The 21734-nt window shown below is 43.6% G+C and overlaps 1 protein-coding gene and 1 long non-coding RNA gene across 4 annotated transcripts in view; one reads left to right on the top strand and one right to left on the bottom strand.

The window, feature by feature from the left end:
- The window catches only part of MBD5 (methyl-CpG binding domain protein 5), a 109244-nt gene extending 104787 nt beyond the window's left edge, over nt 1-4457 (top strand). For all 3 annotated transcript variants that reach the window (XM_039554736.1, XM_039554734.1, XM_039554735.1), the window contains one exon: nt 1952-4457. In XM_039554736.1, the coding sequence (XP_039410670.1) occupies nt 1952-2023 (72 nt within the window). In that variant the 3' untranslated portion in view covers nt 2024-4457. The remainder of the gene's footprint in view (nt 1-1951) is intronic.
- A 249-nt stretch (nt 4458-4706) lies between these two features.
- Nucleotides 4707-21680, bottom strand: LOC120410270. The gene is made up of 4 exons (XR_005602306.1): nt 20917-21680; nt 20474-20769; nt 20153-20366; nt 4707-7322 (listed from the first exon to the last, which is right to left on the bottom strand). It is a non-coding gene; the product is annotated as an uncharacterized LOC120410270 (long non-coding RNA).
- Nucleotides 21681-21734: the final 54 nt, after the last annotated feature.

The following is a 21734-nucleotide window of genomic DNA, read 5'->3' as shown; positions in this document are numbered from 1 at the left end:
TGCATCGCAAATTTTATTACTTTTAAAAGAGATTTACACATCCAGCCTGATAACAGCTGGATGAGTTCCAGTCCAGCTCCTATTCCATGGGGCTCCTCTGGCTAATGACACAAAATCAGGCTCATTTGTTTCTCAGCTGGAGTGGCAAGGTATTGAAACCTCATTTGAAAGCATCTTTCTTTTGAGTGCAAAACTCTTGGAATTCAGTTTTCCCCATGAGAAATGAAAGAGATTGTCATGAAAGGTAAGTTTAAAAAAAAAAGTATTTCTAATACCACACCCAAGAGTGGTTTTTCCACACTAATTACACCGTTGTTACGTAGCTCCAGGAACTTCCCAATAAAAAGTTTGGTTTATAAAATATCCTCACTTTTCTATCAAAACCATGGCTGTAATTTCATTGCAGCCCACCTAAAAATAAAAAACTAAATCTATCACAGCACATGTAACCTCCCACATCTTCTATTTGGTCATTAATTATTCAAATTATTAATTATAAAATGTTTGAACACAGGGGAAAAATGTTTTTTGCTGATGTTCAGTGCTTAGGACTGAAGATGTGCGGGTGTGGAAGTTACAGTAACACTTCAGGGAGCTTCTGGAGTATAAAAAAGGAAATATATTTATATATAATTATATATATTTATGTATATGAAGACCTGCAAGCTTCGTATAAATCCAGAGCTGATTTCAGAACCACCAGGAAATACTAAAGAAGTTATTCAGTAGCTTTTAAATAACAACCCAACCAAATCTTTCGTTGAAACTGAATTTTACAAGCTGAGATTTGAGCCTTGATTTAAGACGTTGTTGTTGTGTTTCCCTCCTTTGGAAGGCCAAGGAAAGCAGGAGATGACTGTAGGTCTGTAACAAATAAATGTGGGATGGGTGTTTGGGCTGGCCCATCCTGCTGCCACCTTTTCCCACCCATATATCCAGGAATATTAAAAGCTGCCTGCTCTGGGCATTGTGAGCAGCAGGAAGTGGCTCAGGGCAGGTGCTGTGGTTGGATTTGCTGCTCTGGTTCTTCACCCAGACAAACTGATGGACCTGCAGTGCCTTGATTGATATTTTAATTATGTGGGCACAGAAGTTGGGACCAGGGCTGATTTCCATGAGGATTCTCATTCCTAGAAGCACTCCCAGGGAATCAGCAGCTCTTGTTTTAGTGACTTGCAGCTTTTGCAGCTCCTGCTGCTCAGTCCCAGTCAGTGTGAAATGGGAAACATGTGCAGCAGGGTCCTCAGCTCCAAGAGGGAATTCTGCTGGCAGGAGCCAGTGGAGGCAGGGAATGTCAGTGGCTGGAGAGCTCGGGAAGGAGCCCGGGAAGTGCTGAAGGATTGGTTCCTGCTGCTGGGAGCTGCAGCTGCTGCCAACAGATGGTGGTGGAATTCCACACCAGGCTCAGCCTTCCTCCTCCTCCTCCCTCTCCCACTGGTTTTTCCTGAGCAGCCAGCGATGACAAACTTTGGCTCTCAATCCATCCAGCACTAGCTCGGAATTGAATGCTTCCTTTTAAACACAAAGAGTTTGCTGAACATCCCTCATTCCTCAATAACAGCCCTCAGCTGGACTTCCCCAGTTTTCTCTGTTGTCAGCATTTTCTCACCACCTTCTTCCCACTTTTCATTGCTCTGGTCACTACAATGTATAAAAGTTTGTCACTAAATTTGCCATTATTGCAGTTTGGGATCAGTCCCTGATTAGGTGGTTTCAGTCCCTGATTGGGTGGCTTCCCAGCCACTGGCAGCTGCTGCCTCTCTCCAAGGTTTGGGATGCACAGGATATGGAATCCTTTGCTCCCAGTTCCTCAAAGCTGTTGGAGTCCCTTTATTCTGTGTAGCTGTGAAATGCTAAGAGCTGGTTCCCGGCAGCACCTCGAGCCCTCCTGTAGCTCCTCGATGCCTCTGACCACTGTCCTTTGCTAACCTGTGAATATACTTATTTTTAGGTCCACCAAATCCCGCAGGGAGACAGACAAGTGAAGCCTCCAAAACTCAAGAGGAGGAAGATCTCTAGATAACATTGAATGTCTTTGTTACTGGTCCAGTACTTATCACAGTGAACGTGCACATGAGTCTATCTGTAGGTATTGATACAGACGTGGGTCTGTCAATATTTCTGTGGAGACAGCTCGCTGCCATCGCAGGGCACCACGAGGAGCAGTGGTACCAGATTTTGGGTGATTAGGAGGGATAGAGGTTGCTGGATAAGCCAATCAGAAATCTTGAAAGGTTGCAGTAACAATGTCAGATGATTACTGAAATTTTTTTCTATAATACTAAAAATTGTGATTATAAGAAATAGTCCAAATGTTTCTGAGAAATTTTCATTGTGTATATAGATAATACAGAATTTCATGGTGATATCTGAACTGTAAATATTGTACAATATTGTCATGTACAAGCGTACCTAATGCACACTTTATCTTTTATTGTACAAAAAATAGTGTACAAAATTCTTTGGTTTCTATTGAGTACACATACAAGAGACTACCAGTGTAAAGTGATAAATAAAAATACAGCCTAAATGCTTTTATATGATAATGTAAAAGATGCTGTTTTTGTATTTAACAGCAGAGAGAAGGCATGATTATGTAATACCTTAATTATGACATCCACTTCACGCCACTGAGTGTTCATTGCTATGTCTGTTTGGAATGAACCGTGCCTGGAAGTGCTGTACTCCAGTTCAGGCCTCTTAGGAGAGCGCAACCTCGCAGATTCCCAACGGGATGTGGGATCACAGCTCTAATTAAGAATTCAAAGGCTGCAACCCTCGGTTGCGTTTTTATTTACTTAGCTTTGAACGTAGAATGCTGTAGATTTGATTAAAAAGGAAAAGAAAAAAGAGTAGAAGGACTATTTTAGTCAACCATTTCTGTAGGAAAAGTTTCATAGCCACCTGAGGAACTAAAGAGTCGATACCCCGTAACGTTGAGCCCCTCCAACCACCCCCTAGATTAATTAGCTCCAATTATCTAACGTCATTAACATGGTGTTTCCTCGGAAGGGGGGCAGAGGCCCTGCTTTCAGGAGTGATCAGGATCGATTGCTATTGATTACCTTTGGTTTGGCCGTAGGATGAAAGGGCAGTGCTCCGCAGCGTCCGGGAAAAGTAATCCCGGGATCCATCTCACAGTATTAAAACAGAAAAAAAGTTAAGGGTGGCTTACAAAACTATTAGCAACAGTAATTTTTATCAGTATTATGTAACATATCAGATTTATTTTATTTAAAAAGAATTATTTATACCATTAACAGATTCTTATATATATTAATGTGGCTGAAATGCGCAGGTTAAATCTATTAACCAAATTATTTATGTTATATTAAGTGAGAAATGTGAAACATATGTAGAAAAAAAAAATTAATACACTACAGATTTAAAAGTCTAAAGCTATGAGCCATTATAAAATTAACGAACGGAAGTGTAGCACAACATTCTTTCCATTTGATTTCATTTTTCTTTGTAACACGGACGGTGGCGATGGTGACGGAAGCCGTGGCATCTCTGTCTCCGAGGCTTCCCGAAATAACTCTCAGTTCACTATTCCCAGTCCCGGAGTGGAGCTTTACCTCCCACCCCTCGGTCCGGGACCACCGCTTACCTCAGACTTCCTTTTCCCCCATCCCGCCTGTCGCTCTCTAGCTAAGGACTGGCAGTGATCAGCACCCCGGGCAGGGGCGGCCCCGCCGCTCTCCAGCCCCGGCTCCCGAGGATCCCAGCTCCCTTCCTCGTGCCCGAGTCCCGCTCTCGTGTGCAAGGACGAGGCCCAGGACGGCGGGAGCCGGCGTTTGCCAGCCGGGCTTCGTGCCCGGGCACGCAGCTACCTCTGGGCTCCCCGGGGCTCGCTCCCTCTCCGGCCGGGCGGGATGCCCTGGCAGGGCCTGGCACGGAGCCCTCCTTCCAGGGGCAGGTTCATTTGTCTTCTCCGTCCTCCACGCAGCCCCGAGCCGTGCCCAGCCCGGCAGCTTCCCGGAGCTGTTCCCGGGGGCCGCCGGCTCCCGTTTTTCCGTTGCGCGTGGCCGTGTCGCTGGTGGCCCTTGGCTCTTCCCGATCCCGATCCGTGTGCGCGTGGGCGAGCGCTGGAGCCCTCCTCCCTCGGGATTTCCTTTGCTTCTCCCCCTGCTTCGTGTCCCAGAGCTGAGTTTGTGTCTCCTTTGGCCCTTAGGTTTGTGCTCCCTCCCCGCTGTTTTACTTTACATCCCTAAGATTATGTAAAGTACTCTCGTGCACTTGATTTCCTTGGTTAATAATGGCATTGATGTGGGTGCTAGGAGTAGTTTGTTTCAGTCCATACCAATTTTTTTTTTTTTCTCTCTTTTAGAGTTTTTATGGTTTCATGTAAGCAGTTAATGTAAATATTGTGAGCATTACAGGTCATGCAGTGTTGTAACATTTTAAGAAATGTTGCACCGACTTTACGATTAAAAAACTGGTCACTCATACTTGAATTTTGCCCATAGAGCCATTTCTTTCTCTTTGCATTAAAGCATAATCTACTTTTTTGATGGAGGCCCAACCCTTCTTTCTACCTTATTATTTTTTGTTTAATAAATCTCTATTTTTTCTAATAGAAGACTTAAAAAGGAAAATTAAAAAAAAAAAAAAGTACTTTTTGCCTACTTTCTAATTTAAGAGAGAATTCCTATATTTAAAAGGTGGAAAAAAAAAACAAAAACAAAAAAAAAAATACTCCATTGTGGAAAGTGGAACACCACTGGATTTGTCATTACCATGGCACAATCACCCGAAAGTGGCTGAGTACAGCGAGCCCACGACGCCGATCAGGACCTCGGTAGATTTAGGGAACGCCGTGATTCCTTGAGGATGTAAAGTGTTGCATATTCTTGTCTATTTATTTATTTATTTATTATGCTTTCTTTTGCTTAAGTGGGTGACAATGTGGTTGAGTCATTCAGATGACATTCAAATTAAAGGAAATATTCCTCTTTCTATTATGGTGCATTTTGTGAACACCATAAACGAAACGAAACAAAAATATTTTCATTTCTTTCGGTGGATTTTCTTCATATTTTTAACTTCTGGCTGGTATCAGCTGCAAAAAAAATAATATCCACATAGTTTAAAAATAAGAAAAAAAAGAAAAAAAAAAAAAACCCACCCCACCTCTGATGTCCCAGGTCTGTTATCCTCACAGTCTAAGGTTTTAGGGGTTAAAAGGAACTTCAAATTCCAAGGTCTTTCCAAAATCATCTTTGCAGAAGGTTTATAAGTCATGTGAAATCCTTTTGGAGTCCCTGAGTTTGATGGTCTAGAGATATTAGAGGGCTCGTGGTGGACTGAATTACCTTAGGACTGAATTACCTTTCTTAGCTACAGTTTGTATTTTGCTATGTAGGGTTGTAATGTGAGAATTCCAGAAGAGCCGTAGCATAAAAGTGCTTTTCTATTTTTTAAAAAAACCCATTCTAGTCTTACTAAGAATTAGAGAATTTTTTTAATATCAGTTTTGTAATTTTTGATAAAGTTGTCAATATTATGATTAAATCACCAGAAAAAACAGTTCCTGTGCTGTTCTCTTCGGGGCAGGGACTTTGTCTTCCGACGGATTATTCGATGCCACGATGGGATGCCCACTCTTAAAGGGGGCCACGGGCACCGCTATCAAATTAAAATAGCAACCCACAGCTGTGAGGCTGAGTTAAATCCGTGAGAGCCGAGAGAATTCCCAGTTCAGCCTGCAAATCCCGCTGCCCGTCCATAGTTTGTGTGCTCTGGGACGGCCACGGCATCGGTGCTGCATCCGACGGGTAAGTTCGGGGAGCCGGCGGCTGTGGAAGCTCCTGCTCACGCAAGGCAGGATCTCATCCCAGGCCGGGCACATCCACCCCCATCCCACCCCTCTGACCGAGCAGCTCAACCTCCAGGGGCCAGGATTGCCCCCAAAACACCCAGTGGTCCAAGCACGAGATTTCCAGGAATCCCGAACACCAAACAGATCCTTCAGTTCAATACTCACCGTTCACAGCGGGGTCCAATCAGTGATGGAAAAACACTTGGAGGCTTAAAAAACCAAAAAAAATCCGACAAAAAATAAATTTCCCTACCCCCAGGTCATGAGCCTGGGAGCTGCAGGGACATCCAGGCCCACAGAACCCCACCGAGCATTCCTGCCCCACTCCTGGTGTCTGGTTATCCTTGTGCTCCCGAGGATGAAGAGCAATTCCATGCTCTTGTATGTCCTTAAATATTGCTCAGACTCACGGGCAGCCTGGGGCTGGGTTGGTGGTGATGCCATAAATGTTGCCTGAGTGTCCAACTCCCAGAAATTCCCACCAGCCCCGTGTACCCTGCATTACAACCTCTCCTTTAGCCTGGAATGGTGACACTTTGTATCGGCTCGGTATCTGAAAGCAGTGGGAGCTCAGACCCCTCATTTCCCTCTGCCAGGTCTTGGCTGTGAACAGTTCAAAGCAATTTTTGTTGTTTTGTTTAAAAAATAATAATTAAAAAATCCAAGATTTGATTTGGAATCCCCCCCTGTGAAAGAAGATCCTGGAGAGATTCCATCTCCCACGTTTTTACCTGCTGCAAGATAAGGATTTGGCTGTAATTGAGTGTCATCCCAAAGGGAGATAAGGGGTAGGATTTAGAACTGGAAAAAAACCTACATATAATTAGAATAGTACTTTCTGGAAATTCCTGCTTTGGGAAAGATCTGGGAAGTGGGACGGGTTTTGACTTACACTGGATGAAGTGGGGCAGGGAAGGAAGAGCAGGAGTATCCTCACGTATTCCTGTGTAAAATCCTGGGGAAGCACTGGCACAGGTTGGCACAAGTCGAAGAGAACCACTGTGCACAAGCACTGTCAGCTGGAGTTCCAAAATTCCAGGCAGGAATGGATCCCAATGAGAGGTCCTGGGCTGAGCCGTGGGGTGGTGAACCAGGTACAAAGTGGGATGAGAGAACAAAGGCTTTTCCAGCCACATCCGCTTCCATGGTGCAGGTAAGTGGGAAGTCCTTCACTGATAATTCCCTAAATAGCTGAAGAACCAATTCCTTGGGTCACAAAACCACAAAATTTTTACCCAGCTGGTTCCTGCTTCACTTGGACCTGCAGCAGGTGATCAGGGAGTGGGTTGCAGGGTCTGTGCTGGGAGGAACCAACTTTCCAGGCACAAAACAGGATCCTAGAACAGACATTTTCTTAATCCCACTTCAGAAGTTTCTGTCTCATCAAACCACAATCATCTGAGGCCTTTGTGAAGGAGAAGCAATTCTGAACTCCCAGCAGAAATACAGTTCCTTTTCACTTCCAGGAAAATAAGTTATTGCTTCTCTCAATGATTTTTCTCTAGAGAGAGAAAAAGTCATAAAAATAACAAAGTTTATAACAAAGTTTTGGGGTTGTCATTATCTGCTCTCAGTCATGGGATTGAGCTCTCTGCTTCCGAGGAAAAAGTGAAGATTTAAATTTGAAAAATAAAACTTTATTCCTGTCCTATCCTATCCTATCCTATCCTATCCTACCCTACCCTATCCTATCCTATCCTATCCTAAACCCTCATTGGTTTAATTGGGACCAAAAGGAGAATCCATAGTTCCCAGACTTGGTCTTAAGAGTTTCATAAACCAAAGTAACAAATAGGGGATGACAAGTGGGGTTTTGGGAAGGAATAAACATTTGGCATTTACAACTTGGTTATGACAACGATAAAAAACACAGAACAAAGTGTTAGACAATAAATAAATAAATAAATAAATATTTTAAAATATATATTTTACGAATTTGGAGAAACTTCGGGAGATTAATGGAAGTTCAAGTGTGGTATTTGCCACCCTAAAGCCAGCAAGGGGACAATGACTTTATAAAATTGCCCATAAAGTCCTGCTTTAACACCCACTTTGACAAGTTTCTGTCCAGATGTTGGGTCCAGCTGTGGCTTCCAACACCTTTTATCCTCAGATCAGGAGTGTCCTCAGCTGCATCCATACAAAGAGCGAGGTGGAAGGAGTTTGTCCTAATGTGAGGCACACGTAGGCATGGAAACACATGTCCAAGCCACATGTGATCCTTGTTAAAATGCTTGGAATACTTGGGGGGGAATTAGGCTGCAGGCCGGTAATGGTGCAAATCAAATCTGTGACAGGCAAGGAGTCCTCACCAGATTTAAGCTGGGTTTAGCTAAAAACAAAGTCAAGTTTTGGGAGTAACAACAAAATATCTGCATTTGTTGGAACTGATTGGCTTTGCTGAGAGCAGAGCTGATAACACTGAGGAATAAAAGAAAGGCAACAAAGCCCAGCAAGCAGCAAATGATGAATTATTCAATGCAAATGTCAAGTTTTAGTAGTGACTGTGGCTGTAAATCTTTTTTTTGCAAGGCTGAGCGTTGCCATTAAGCAACTCCATATGACGCTACATCTGTCGGATTTCTTTTATATCATTTTATTTTTATGGATGCCAGGGAAAAGTATTGGGAATTTCCACGTTCGAATACTAATAACATCATTTCCCCAACTTCTGTCGTCCGCTGATTTAATGTTTGGTTGATTTTTCTGGCAAGGGTTAAATCCATGCCCACTTCAGTAACGTCCCAAGCCGTGAGTCTTCAAATGAAAATGTTCTTTTGTGGAGAAATTTTAATTTTCCGTGTTTTGAACCCGAGTTGGATTCCTTGGGAAGATGGGGAGTGGTGAGGGAAGAGCGAGGAGGTGCCCATTACTCTGCAAGTGCCGGGGGATTCCTATCACATCCATATAATCAATCTGTCCAAGGGTTTCTATAGCTCCCATTATCCCCCGTGCCTCCAGGATAAGGAGCTGGGAACAATCGCCCATTGTCAGTTTATGAAGGAACTTTTTCATCTTCCTTCCCCAAAGACTCAATTCTTAATTAAGTAAATTAAAATTAATTACGGAATGTGTACAACAAGATGTTATCACGGCTGTGCCCCGAACTGAGCTCTCTCTGCTGTGCCTGTGCCGCATCCTCCGTGTCAAAGGAACAGGGAATGGAGGGGACAAGAGGGAATGGCTTCAAACTGCGGGATGGCAGGATTCAGTGGGATATTGGGAAGGAATTCCTGGCTGTGAGGGTGGGGAGGGGCTAGGATGGAATTCCCAGAGAAGCTGTGGCTGCCCCTGGATCCCTGGAAGTGTCCAAGGCCAGGTTGGAGGGGTCTTGGAGCAAGCTGGGACAGTGGGAGCTGTCCCTCCCCATGGCAGGAACATTCCCATCACCGGGTCGGGGCCTCAGCCTTGTAAAAACATCTCTGTACATTTAAGGTCAAGCTCTGTGGAACACTGTGGGTGATTAAGAACACCTTCCAGAGCTGAGGCTGAAAGAGTTTCACTTTTTAAAAGATAATTTTATATTAAGCAATTCCTAAATATCCAAAGGACAAAGGACATTTCCTAACAAACCCCAAAGCACCTGTGTGTGTTTTGTAATGATTTCTTGTGCTTTGTTAGCCAGAGCTTTGAACTGAGCCACATTCCAAAGGACAGGAATGCTGCACTTCCATTAATTGGTTTCCAGAGGAAGATGTTGCCATTAGCTATTGACAAGGACCCTCTTATTAACTGCCTGATAAGGATGACTTAAGTATCCGATAAAATAATGGATTAAACAGCAAGAGTGAATGAAGGGTATCCTGAGGATCACTGGACCTGCAGCAAAATGAGCACAGTTACTGAATAAAAGGAAAGTGGAATAGGTTATTGAATTGGATCTCAAAACTTTTAGGAGATGAACATCTCAAAGATGTCAAGAGTTTTCAGAAGAGCAAATGTCCTTTCTCCACGAGCTGATCAGAGCCAGGAGACTCCTCAGTGCGAGCTGGGCCAGGCCAAGGCGGGTCCCTTTCCACCCTGGGAAAGGGGAAAAAGAGAAGATGGGTTTTGTGCTCCCTTCCTTCAGCCCCACCTGTTCCCATTTACAGGGAAAGCAGGGTTATCCCTTCACCTCAGACATCAGTGGGAGGCTCCCTGAGTGCAGCTGTTGGGGCACCTTCAGCTGATCTGAATGGACAATATCCAGGGTCTTCCCAAAATGTGATCATTAACGTGTCTTCCAGAGCTGTAACTAATTAGACGGCCTTTAATTATCAGGCCCATAGAGTGGTTCATGAGTTTTTTTAATGATCCTTAAAAGCTGGAATGAGACTTCTTTAACATGTCCCTCAGTTAGAGGCCTCCTAACTTTTTACCTTCAAAGAAGTTTATTTCTACTTCCTTCTTCAATAAAACCAAGCCCTGGTAAGGCACAACTGATCAGAAGTTCATATTCTCTTCTACTTTTTTCTGGAACCAAAGAAAGAGTAAAATGGCTTAACGTTTCCACTTCTCAGAAAAAGGAAAGTTGGAAAGCAAGGTTTCTTTTCAATCAGCTGCTGGTGGTGCTGCAGAAGGGCATGGAGACCCATCAGGTAAATAACCACCAATCTAAAGTTTCCTTGTCTCAGAAATTGCTGCTTTTAACTCCAGTCGCACAATATGGTTTTTGTTTGAAATCTGCGCGAACTCTTCCCTCAGCCCTGCAGACAATTGCACCTATTCAACTTCTCAGAGTTCAGAAACACGGGGGTGTTTGGAAGCTTTTCTGGAGCATCTCCTCAGCAGAGTGTGAGAAGCACAGTCTGATCTCCAAACAAACCCAGCTAAATTTACTCTGCTCCCACCCACCCTGGCGAGGACTTGCCACAGTTCCCTGCTCACACGTCTGGGTCAGGGCTTAACTGCTCCATGAAAATTGGATTGCCCCTCCACAAAGGCTCCCAAAGACATTTGGAGATTTATTTCTCCCTTCAATCTCACTGCTTTTCCCAATTGCTCCACAGCTCTGGCTCCCAGTGCCAGGAGGAGACCTTGCTTGTTTTGCTGCATCACCGAAGCTAAAATGTTTTGCTTAAACCCAAAAATTCCAGCCCCAAAATAGTGGTGCAAGGGCTCTGCCTGTGGGGAAGCCTCAGCCAGTGCCACCAAGCAGAGCACAAAATAATCTTTGGAAGTTTTTAAGCTCCATCAGAGCAGATTTGACTTTTTCTTCCTGTTGTTCTGATTGGGACATCACCCCACAGTAGCAATTGTCTCCTGATTTCCAACCTCAGCGTTGGTTTTCATCTGCTCTGAGAGTTGTTCAGCTTCTCCCACTGGATGAGTGATCGCTGCTACCTCTCCAGCCAGCAATCACATCCCTCTCCAGCCTTCATTCCATCGGAGCAGGCAGGACACACACCTCTCCTCTCTCTCCCTACGATTGTTTTTCCAATCATTGGTCGTTTGGGCAGCTGTTGGTTGCCCTATTGGGAGATTTGTTTGGTATTTGAGGAGGAGGAGTAGCACTTCTCAGTAGTCTCAGCAGGACATGGCTGTTTCTCTCCTGAACACCTTCAGATCATCTGAGCCACACTTGGAGCTTTTGCTCCTGTTGGAATCAACTAAAGTGTGTAGCTGTTTATAGGTTGTCTCCAGTCAATCAGATTTGATTTGATTTGATTTTCACAATGTTGACACTAAGAACTAGAATTAGTATGTGGCACTGGATTTCAAAATCAAAAATACTGATATAAAATAGATGAAGATGAAATTAATGTTGCTGTTCAAGAAGACACATAAGGTAGAGCTTGTGCCACACGGTTTGTGCCCTCATGCCCATGACAGAGGAATGGCTGGATGGGGATTGACTTCCCTGTGCCATTCATATTCCCGGTGCTGGCAGTGTCAGAACCCTGGCAGCTCCCTGCAGGAATGTGCCCCTCGCTGAGGGTGTGGCTTTGCCCATGGAAGTCAGAGAAATGTACTTGCAGGTAGAACTCCCAAACAGCAGCTCCAGCTGCTTCCTAAACAGCCTGTGTGGGATGGTCCATTTTGTCCAGAATAACGTGGCACATGCATTTCCTCACTCACATTTCCCATCTTTTGAGGGCTTTGAGTGTCTTTTTGTTCTAAAAAGCATCTTTTCCACAGCACAGAGCCCTGATCCATGACTCAGAGAAGCTGTGGCTGCCCCTGGATCCCTGGCAGTGTCCAAGGCCAGGTTGGACGGTCCTTGGAGCACCCTGGGATAGTGGAAGGTGTCCCATGGCAGGAGTGGAATGGGATGGGTTTTAAGGTCCTACTCTGACAACCAGCACTTTCCCAACAGGAGCTTTCCTGCATTGCTTCCCCTAAAGTAGCAATTTCTCCTTGTACTTGAATGTTTCGTACTCGCCTGTTCTGGTTCATCTGGCATTGAAGAACTCCCAGCTAAAGGTTACACTCAACCTGTGCAAGGAAGAATCACAGAATCCCAGGATCACTGAGGTTGGAAAAGATCTCCAAGATCATCAAGTCCAGCCTGTGACTGATTCCCGCCTTGCCAGCTAATGAGATGATGACCCAGTGTCATTTTCTATTTCTCCTCTTTGTTTGCTTGTTGATTCACAGATAAATCCTCTTTATAGTGAGAGATCCTAATAATCTTCAGTTACAGGGGTTTATAAACTATTAGAGAAGAGTAGGACATCCTAAGGCAGTAGGATTTATAAATCCACAGAGGATTTTCTGATCAATAAAAGAAATAAAAGTACAAAATAATCTGGTTTTTTCATCTGGCGTGTAAACATTGCCATTCTGAATACCATATTAAAATATTGCCTAAATCCTTCTTTGAATTTCCAGAGAACTTCACATCTGGCAGCAACTTGCAAAACATTGCAGAATATTCTGGAAAAAAAATGAAAGTCTGTCAAAGCTTCATCTTCCTCTAGGATGGGACTGAGCAGAACTATTCTGTAACAGACTGAGTTGTGTTTTCTTCAAGCAAGTAATTGCCTTCATGTCTCATAATATGAACCACTACAAATGATGTTCCTCCCCAGGATCCAGAGGCAGCTCCCATTTATATCCCAATAAGCTCCTAATATTGAAGAAATGTGTTGGGTTTCACGTCTTGCATTGGCAGCTGCAGCTCTCTCAATCATTGTTATTAAGGAATATTTGCACACGTTGCCATCTCTGCCAGTTTAGACAATTTTTTTAGCAATTTTGCAAAACAATTTCCCTCCCTGGGTCTCTGCACACGTCGGAACAACTCCACTTATTGAGCTCAGCAAGTGGCACTTTTGGACTGCTATTTCTTCTCGGTAAATCAGCTTAGGCAGGAGTTTCACAGAAAATGAGGGGCTTTGTTTTAAGAAAGTTCATTGTTCCTGTAGCCCTGCTCTCTTTTATTTCAGACAAACAGACGTTCCCTGGTTTGTTGGGATCGATGAGTGAGGGTATATATTGGGAAGTGGTGTGGGTTTGAAGTGGGATTTGCTTTGATATTTCTGTGCAAATCCATGTGATGGCTCACTGACTCATACAGCTGAAAATAGGTGGTGATATCAAGCACAGAATTCTTTACAGATTTTTTTCCCCCTTTTCTTGCTTAGCTAGCTGCTCTTCCAAAAAATTCAGGTCATTATTCAAATCTGTACTTAGATTAAAACTCCAGATAGCATCACTCTTACTCATTGATGAATCACACTGGAGCAAATTTTGGTCCTACTGAACTCACTCTGTGTTGCCTTAGTCATAAGTTTGTTTGGCAAATCACATGTCATGCTTGAATTAAGCACTTGCTTAAATAAGATACTTTTAAAATACATTCAGGAAAGTTTGCACATCAGATTTATATAGATAAGATTTATATTGCAAACTTGTCAAAGCAAAACTGGAGAAGGAAAACTTCTCTTAATTCTGAGTTAAAACACGGATTTATGTTGTCAGCAACAGACCTAAAGGGATTGCTGGACATACATGAAATTAAACTTGTTTTCTCAAGTCTGTTTCTAAATGAATTTTAAATACTGGCTTTTGGGAGGTTTTGGAGTAGCAAACTCCCCCTGGATGTAGTGATGCCACCGCCACCCACACGGCTCAGTGTCACCACAGCCTCTGCTCTGCCACTGCTGACACCAACTCGACCTTTCCCAAAGATTTTTTTTATCTTGCTTGATTCCTATGCCAATATCAAATTTGCACTGAATCTTTTCAACTGACACCATATGGCTCTTTACATTAACAGGGCCAATTTTCCCTGAATGAGGATAACAGGAATTTACCTGAAATTATAATTTAAAAGCTGAACACAAAACAGGCAACGTAAATAAAACCATTTCCAAAAATAGAACAAAAACAGCTGTGAAATTATACTGAAAGGAAGGGCAGGAACTGAGGTGGGGATGGTTATAATAAATTATAGATTATCAATCACATGGCAGATGGAAACAGGGTTTGGTTGGATGCATCCATAGCTCCAGCTCCTCCCCGCCTCGTGCAGGAACATCACAGTGAAATGAACCCTGTAAGCACTGACACATTACAGCTATGGCTGAAAGACGAAAAAATGGAATTTAGTATATTCCAAGCATGCCCTGCATGATGATGTGTCCATGGGAATAAGCCAAATGCAGAAATGAGATTGGCAAATTGCAGCCAAACCACAGCAGGATCCATGGGGAAAATGATCAGCCAATCTCCCGATGCCGCAGCAGACAACGGCTCCACTCCCACCCCGAGCTGGGGAGAAGGAAAAGCACCAGGGGTGCTGCTTAAACACCACCAAGTCTCTCCCACAGTGGAATGGAGACCTGAGAGCTGCTCTTCAGGAAATCAATAACTCCATGCTGTGCCAAGACCTACAGCTCCTTGTTGAGGTTGTCCTGTCATGGGGAGAACCTGTTCTCTTTCCAGCTGGTAATGGAGCAGAACAAAACCTGCTATTAAAGAAGTGCCAGCAGGAAAGGAAAGCTGGGCATGGAACCATAACTTCCCAAGTTAGAATATTTTAATGTGTCCCAGGTGACCTGAGGTCACTGTTTGCTTAAGCTTGGTACCTTACAAATGGAGTTTGGATAATCCGGACAGGTTGGGATTACAACTTCTTGCAGCTTTATGGATCATTTCCCTCGAAAGGATTAACCTGTGACTTCAGGAAAAGCTCACAAAATATCTGTGTGTTTAAAATCGAGAGAGAATTGTGCAAAGAAATTAATTAACAACCAACCACTGAATACTTGGGGGAAAATGGGAATGGATTAATTTGGGCTCCTTGAAAACCTACCTATTGCACTGGCATTTTTTTTCAATTGAAGAGTGAAACCCTGACGCAATTTTCCTGTTATATAATGGCATTATTTTCCACTCCTTTATTTCTCCTTTGTTTCCAAGAATGATTAATTAGTGACACAACTCAGGTACCTGCAGAAACATTACCAAACCCAGCCATTCTTTTGTTTTAGAAGATTTTTTTCCTATACTTGGAGTAGCCAGAAGCAATGTCCTTTTTTGTAATCTCATAGGATTTTTTAGGATTTCAGGGTTAGAAATTCCCACGCCTGTGACATTCCCTGATTTCCCTACGGGATGTCTGTGCAGGCTCCACAGAACTGGTCCCACGTGGTTTGGGCACCTCTTCAGCTCTCTTTGAAGTTTTCAGCTGTTCCTGCTCCTCTCTGCATTGGCTCTCCCATAAATCCTGCCTCTTCCCAAGGATCTGGGCTTCTGGAAGCTGGGTGTTGCAGTGCCCTGAGAGCCACAAATATTCCACAAATATTCCAGAATCACAGAATCTATTTGATTGGAGAAGACCTCTGAGTCCAACCTATGAGTGATCACCACTTTGTCAACTGTCACATCCGGTCTTTCCTTAACACCTCCAGGGATGGGGACTTTATTTAAGAAGAAATTCCTGAGCTGAGCATGGCTCCCACTGTTCCTGAGGAAGCAGGAGCTGCTGTAAAGGTGTGACATTCCTGGAGCAGCTCTTCCAGAGCATTTGTGTATTTATGAAGACCTGGTAGTACATGGAGCAGCAGATCTCAATGAACAGGGCTGAATAGCAATTTGGAAGTGGGAATACTGCATCAGCTTTGCTGTGACTGATGTCTGCATAGTAAAAGTGCCTTTTTTTACACTATTTTCTTAAAAAACCCTTTGACAAGGAAGTACAGGAATGTGAAGCTTGAATACATCTTTCAATCTGCATGTTGATTGCATAACTCCCCACGACAGCTCAAAACTTCCTTTTGTTATTACAAATGTGTGCACAGAGTACTGCAAACATTGTCCCCACTCCTCATTGCCAACGAAACACTTTCATTTTCCTTTTGACTCTTCTTGCAGCCCAGCAAATATTTTGGTTTCTTGATGCACAGCAACGTTGCTGAGAGACTCAGGCTTTGCAGTGATGGCTTCCAGCCCCATTTTGCAGGAAAATGGGGGAAGTACAGAGCACACAATGACACCGCTCCCATACGAGTGACAAGAAGTTTCTCTCTGATTTGCATCAGAGTCAGATAAAGGGAAAATCTTCCTTTCTAGAGAAACATCTCCTGACTCCAATTGGCACCGGCAATTTGGGACAGGGAAAGGCTTTGAGGAGTTTTTTCTGCACAGAGGGGATGAGCAGGAAATGGTTCTCACAATGGTTCTACCCCAGCTGGGGATAAGCTCTGCAGAGATTTTTGGGGGTTTTAAGGGTTTTCCCTGCATGGAGCCATGAAACATTCCCACTCCAGTGGGTCCTGCCACTCCACATCAGCACAAAGCAGTGGCATCAACCTCAGAGCAAGGTGGGCAGGGAAAATGTTGCCATTATGGATCAGTAAGAAAAATTGTTGTATCCAGGCCATTAATCCAGAAGACAGCAATTGTCAAGGGGGTGTTGTTGGGGTTTTTTAGGTAAGCTTTTAGGTGGCTTTATTTTTATAAAAGGTACACTTGGTGTATTTCCTAATTTCTCAGTTTTATCTAGTGGAAGGTGTTCCAGCCAATGGAATGAGGTTGGAATTAGATGACCTTTAAGGTCCCTTCCAACCCAAGCCATTCTGAGATTCTGTGATTTTATGATTTTATAGTTGCCTGAGAATTTATTTTTAGAAAGCAACCCCACTTCTACCCTCGTGCTGAAATCCAGCAGAACTACAGAGCTCTGAGGAGGAAAGGGAGCACCTCTTACTTCTAGGGCAGAGTTTTCCAGAGTCCCCTTTATGGCAAGTCTTTCACTCTGGCTCCTGAAATCTGAATAAAAATAAAAACAGTTTTCAATGCTCCATGAGCATTGAAAGGCTCCATGAGCCTTTATTGATATTTTAAGTTGCAGGATGGGAGTCGCTTTAATTTTTTCACACAAACTGGGGAGTTCCCATGTCCTCAAAACACGTTGATTTTTAAAAAAAAATAAAATTATCTTGTGTTTGACTCCTGAGGTGTGAGATTTTGGGATAAATTCGTGTACATTTGTAAACTTGGTTTTCATTATTTTTCTCTGCTATTTTTTTCTAAATGACAGTTGAGTAAATCTCTCTACTCTTATTTTCCAAAGTGAAAGGGCATAAATACCATCCTTATCATGTACTGATTTTAACACTCCTTTTCTAGTTCCAGCCATAAACATTATTTTCTTCACTGGTCACTGCATTGTAAAGTTACCTTTTTTCTGGTGGTAAAATCCCAGATTTCTGTGGTTTTGAGCTGCACTCGTGCAGGTACCCAATGGCTTTACTTGATAATTCCAAACCAAATTCACCTGGTTTCATATATGCATTATTGTTAACTCACTGGTTGAATTGGGTTGTAAAAGAGCCCAGGCACAGTCAAGAGTAGATTTATCTTTTGAGTCAGAATCCAAGATTTTATGCTACAGGAAACAGCTGCAGCAGGTTCCTTTAAAGAGCTCCCGATGTCTGTGGTAACCTCCACACACAAAGCACAATTCCCTTTCATTTTAAACCTTTTTCTTGACACAAATAGTTTTGATGTAAAACTCTCAAATCAGGAGCTTCCTGCTGCTTTTCATCATTGTCCCTTCCTGCTGTAATTTGGGAAATCTGCTATTTTCATAGCTGCCCTTTTATTTCGTTTTATTCGGCGTTGGGCTCAAGATTTTAATTCCATTTTCAACTTTTATAATTTTCATGCAGAGCTTTAAATCTCCCAGGAAGCTACTCCATACTGGATTTCAGGGTTTGGCTGGTAGGTTTTGGTGACCTTAGAGGGGAAAATGCGCAGGCTGCCAGTTCCCTAAACCCTTGGAATAATTGGAAATAGAAATGGTTGGGAATGATACATTAACTCTGAACATTAGGCACTAAGCATGCTTACTGGCTACTTTGATCAAGCTCTTTTTTCCTGACAAAACCCCCTTTGAATGAATAGGACAGAGGTTCCTTTCACTTCAATCGGAGTTCTCAGACACAGGGAGAAAGAAGGACTTCATAACCTTTAAAAAGACTCCCCTCGTCCATTCATGGAACTCCTGGAAAGCTCAGCACTTTCCCTTGTGCTGAAGTTACTAAGCCAGCCTGCTGGATGCTTTCAGGCTTCCTTCTAGTGAAGATTTCCTTAAACATGAGCTCAAACCCCTCTGTAATGAGCTGGAATCCGGGATGTACGACGGCAGGAGCAGCGACACCGGGAATATTTGGTGGTGTGGATTGTCAGCATCGCTTTCCTACCTGCACCTTCTGAGCCTGTACCTGGCACGTAGCAGAAGATGATTCCTCTGTACACTTCATATCTTGATTATTTTTGTGTATTTACACTCAAGTCATCAGCACCCTAAAAATTCCAGTTCTCTTTTAACACCCTACAGTGAATGAAGGTTTTGGACACCCCACAAGGCTGGACAGCACCGTGCCTTAGCAGGGGCCATTATCACTTCTGGAAACTCTGTTTCTACACTCACTGAGCCTTTTTTTAACTACTTTCTGTACTTACAAGGTAACAACACACAGAGTAAAGAAGTAGTACGTGCTCCTGCTGTATCATGTTGCCATAAGATACTCTGAGCTAATTGTCCAGAAGTGATGCTTCTGCTTGGAGAAGATTAATGCAGCGAGATATGTACTATTAGAAAAAAGAAATCCCAAACTAACAAATAAAGAGGATAAATCTGAAAAAAGACCTCAAAAAATATCCCAGGCTTTAGGCAGCCATGGTGAGAACAAGGATTCCTTGTATTAAATGTCACTATGGAGAAGCAGAACCAAGAGCAAGGATGTGACAAAGCCCCCAAGCCTATACAGCTCTGACATTTCCACTGATATACATGTTTAAATAAAATCCAAGGATTTTTGGTCTATCCAGTGTTCAAATGTGCATATTCAATTCCATAATCTCTATGAAGATGAGTCAGAATTCAACTATTGAACAAATAATTTCGTTTGAGACGTTGTTTCCTTGATTTGTGCATGAAAATAAATTATTTTGTCTACAGCTGAGTTACAGCTCATAATTTTTTACAGCTAGAATTCTTCAGAAAACCTGTAAGATTTTACAGGAGGAAGAGACCAGATTATGTGCTTAAAAGATGGATGGTTCTTAAAGCTAAACTAATGTAAGCTGAAACTTCAGTTCTGCCCATGTTCAGTTCTGTGCAATGACTGTTTTGACTGCATAAAAACCCTCTTCTGTATCCTACAGGGCATCATTTAAAAAAAATTGCATTGCTTGTAGAAGTAAAATAATGGGATGAGTTTAGGACTAGGAGCCAGCTGGAGGGTAAACATGTTTCATTTTTGTACTTTTCTCTTTTTTATTTAAGCAGTAAAAAAGAGCAGAACATGCACACAAAAGGAAAAGGTTATTATTATCTATTGTTCAGCTGTGCTGACTGAAAGGGGGAAAAAATCTTACAGCAGTTTGAAAATGCCTCTTTCTTGCAGAAGCAGAAGGAGGAAAGTCGTGGTGGTTTTTAACTACTCAAGGAAGTACTTGAGGAGGAACTGACTGTTCCAGCAGCCACCCCACCTCTCACAGGGATGTCACCTGTGCAGCTGGGCCCCAGCACTCTCCAGGTGATGGCATCCAGGTGGAAAATTCAGCTCATGCAGGATGATGTCACAATCACTGCTCGAAAATGCCAACCCTGTGCCGCTGCCAATTAATCCTGAATTGCTTTAGGGGCACCAAACCCATTTGGGGTGTGGGAAGTGTGGCCACTCCTAGAACAGTGCTGAATTATAAACTCTAAGATAAACCATACAAATTTTAAATGTTTACCTGTTAATTCTAATCCAAGGCAAAAATTGTCTATTTTATGGAATAAAAATATTCTAAGGGAATTATAAATAAGTGCAGTCTAACACAGTTTTGTTCTCTGTTTCTTTTCTCATATTTTTAAAGATTCATTTGCTCACATGACTGAACACTCACCTGATGCTTTCACAGGAGTAGTTAATATAATTTCCACATCTCTTTCCCAGGCTAATTTGGGTCCATGACTGATGAACACAATGTTCTTGCTGCTTCTTTTTCCCTCTTGTGTATTCCTGTGCTTGTTTCATCTTCCTCTCTATCTCTAGTTGACACAATTCTTTATCCTTCATTTTGTAAATCATGTGTTTGTCACGAACAGCAGTTGTATTTGCTATACAAAACCATGTAAATAAAAAACACAACAGGTAACTAAAAATAAAAGGCAATTCAGAGACTGAACCTATTTTTTTCTAATTTAAAAAAAAGGAAATTACGTACAGTTGGCACAGCGATCCAAAGAGTGAAGTTTTGAGTAAGAGTTTCAGCTTATTTCAGAAGGTGACGCTGACAACTCCTGTGAGAGCTCTAAGGTAGAGGTGAGAGAAGCAGCTGCCTGGTCTCAGGGTGTCAAAATAAAATGGAAGTGAGGAGATATTTGAGGTACTAAAGGTCTTTGATGAAGGGTTTTGCAGACTAATGTCAACTCTTGCAGGAAACTCTGGATAGGCAGAGGACTGAGGCTTTGTCCAGGTGAGAATTTGGGATTACTAAGTTCCAAGTTGCAGGACATTGCCCTTGATGGAAAGAGTGATGAAGGAGTTTAGTAAACTGAAACAAGGAGTTGCACCTCAGCATGAGGAACAATTTTCCATGAGGGTGGCAGAGCATGGGAACAGGTTCCCAGGGAGAGTGTGGAGTCTCCAGAGTCATTGCAAACCCACCTGCTTCAGGTGACCCTGTTTCCACTGGATGGTCTTCAGAGGTCCCGTCCAACCCTAAATATTCCGGGGGAAAAAAAATAGATACTTGCGCAGGCACAAGTTTGTGTCTGAAGTGTTGGTTTGTGTCAACCCTCCTGACGTTTTCATGGCTGGAACACTTTAAGCCCACACTGACCAACACACTGAGGAGAGAAAACCGCTGGTTTGTCCAGAGAGCAGGGACACTGTGGGACCACTGTGCGGAGACGGGGAGGACACGGTGGGGCCACTGTGGGGACATGGCAGGGAGACTGTGGGGACACTGCTGGGACACGGGCAACGTTATCAGGGACAGTGGGGACACTGTGGGGACAGGGTGGGGAGGCATTGGGGACACTGCGAGGGTACTGTGGGGACACAACGGGAACATTGTGGAGATACGGTGTTGACGCTGTAGGGGAAACGGTGGGGACACTGTGGGGGAGACAGGGAGGGCACTATGGGGACACGGCAGGGACAACGTGGGACACAGTAGAGACACTGTGGGGAAAACGGCAGCGGCTTTGCGGGGACACTGTGAGGAGACAGTGGGGACCCAGCCGGGACACTGCGGGGGCACGGCGGAGAGACATTGGGAAGACACTGTGGGGACAATATAGGGACACTGTCTAGAAGTACACCGTGGGGGAACGGCACGGAGACTGCGGGAACACTGCGGGGACATTGCAGGCACGCTGTAGGGACACTGTGGGGACACTTCGGGCACCCGGCGGGCTCACTCCGGACGCTCACCACGCTCCGCTCTCACCCGCTCCCACCGCCCCCTCCGGCTCCCTGAG

This window comes from Corvus cornix, chromosome 7 (genome assembly GCF_000738735.6).
Source record: "Corvus cornix cornix isolate S_Up_H32 chromosome 7, ASM73873v5, whole genome shotgun sequence".
Lineage (NCBI taxonomy): Eukaryota > Metazoa > Chordata > Aves > Passeriformes > Corvidae > Corvus > Corvus cornix.
This window is presented reverse-complemented; position numbering and strand designations above follow the sequence as displayed.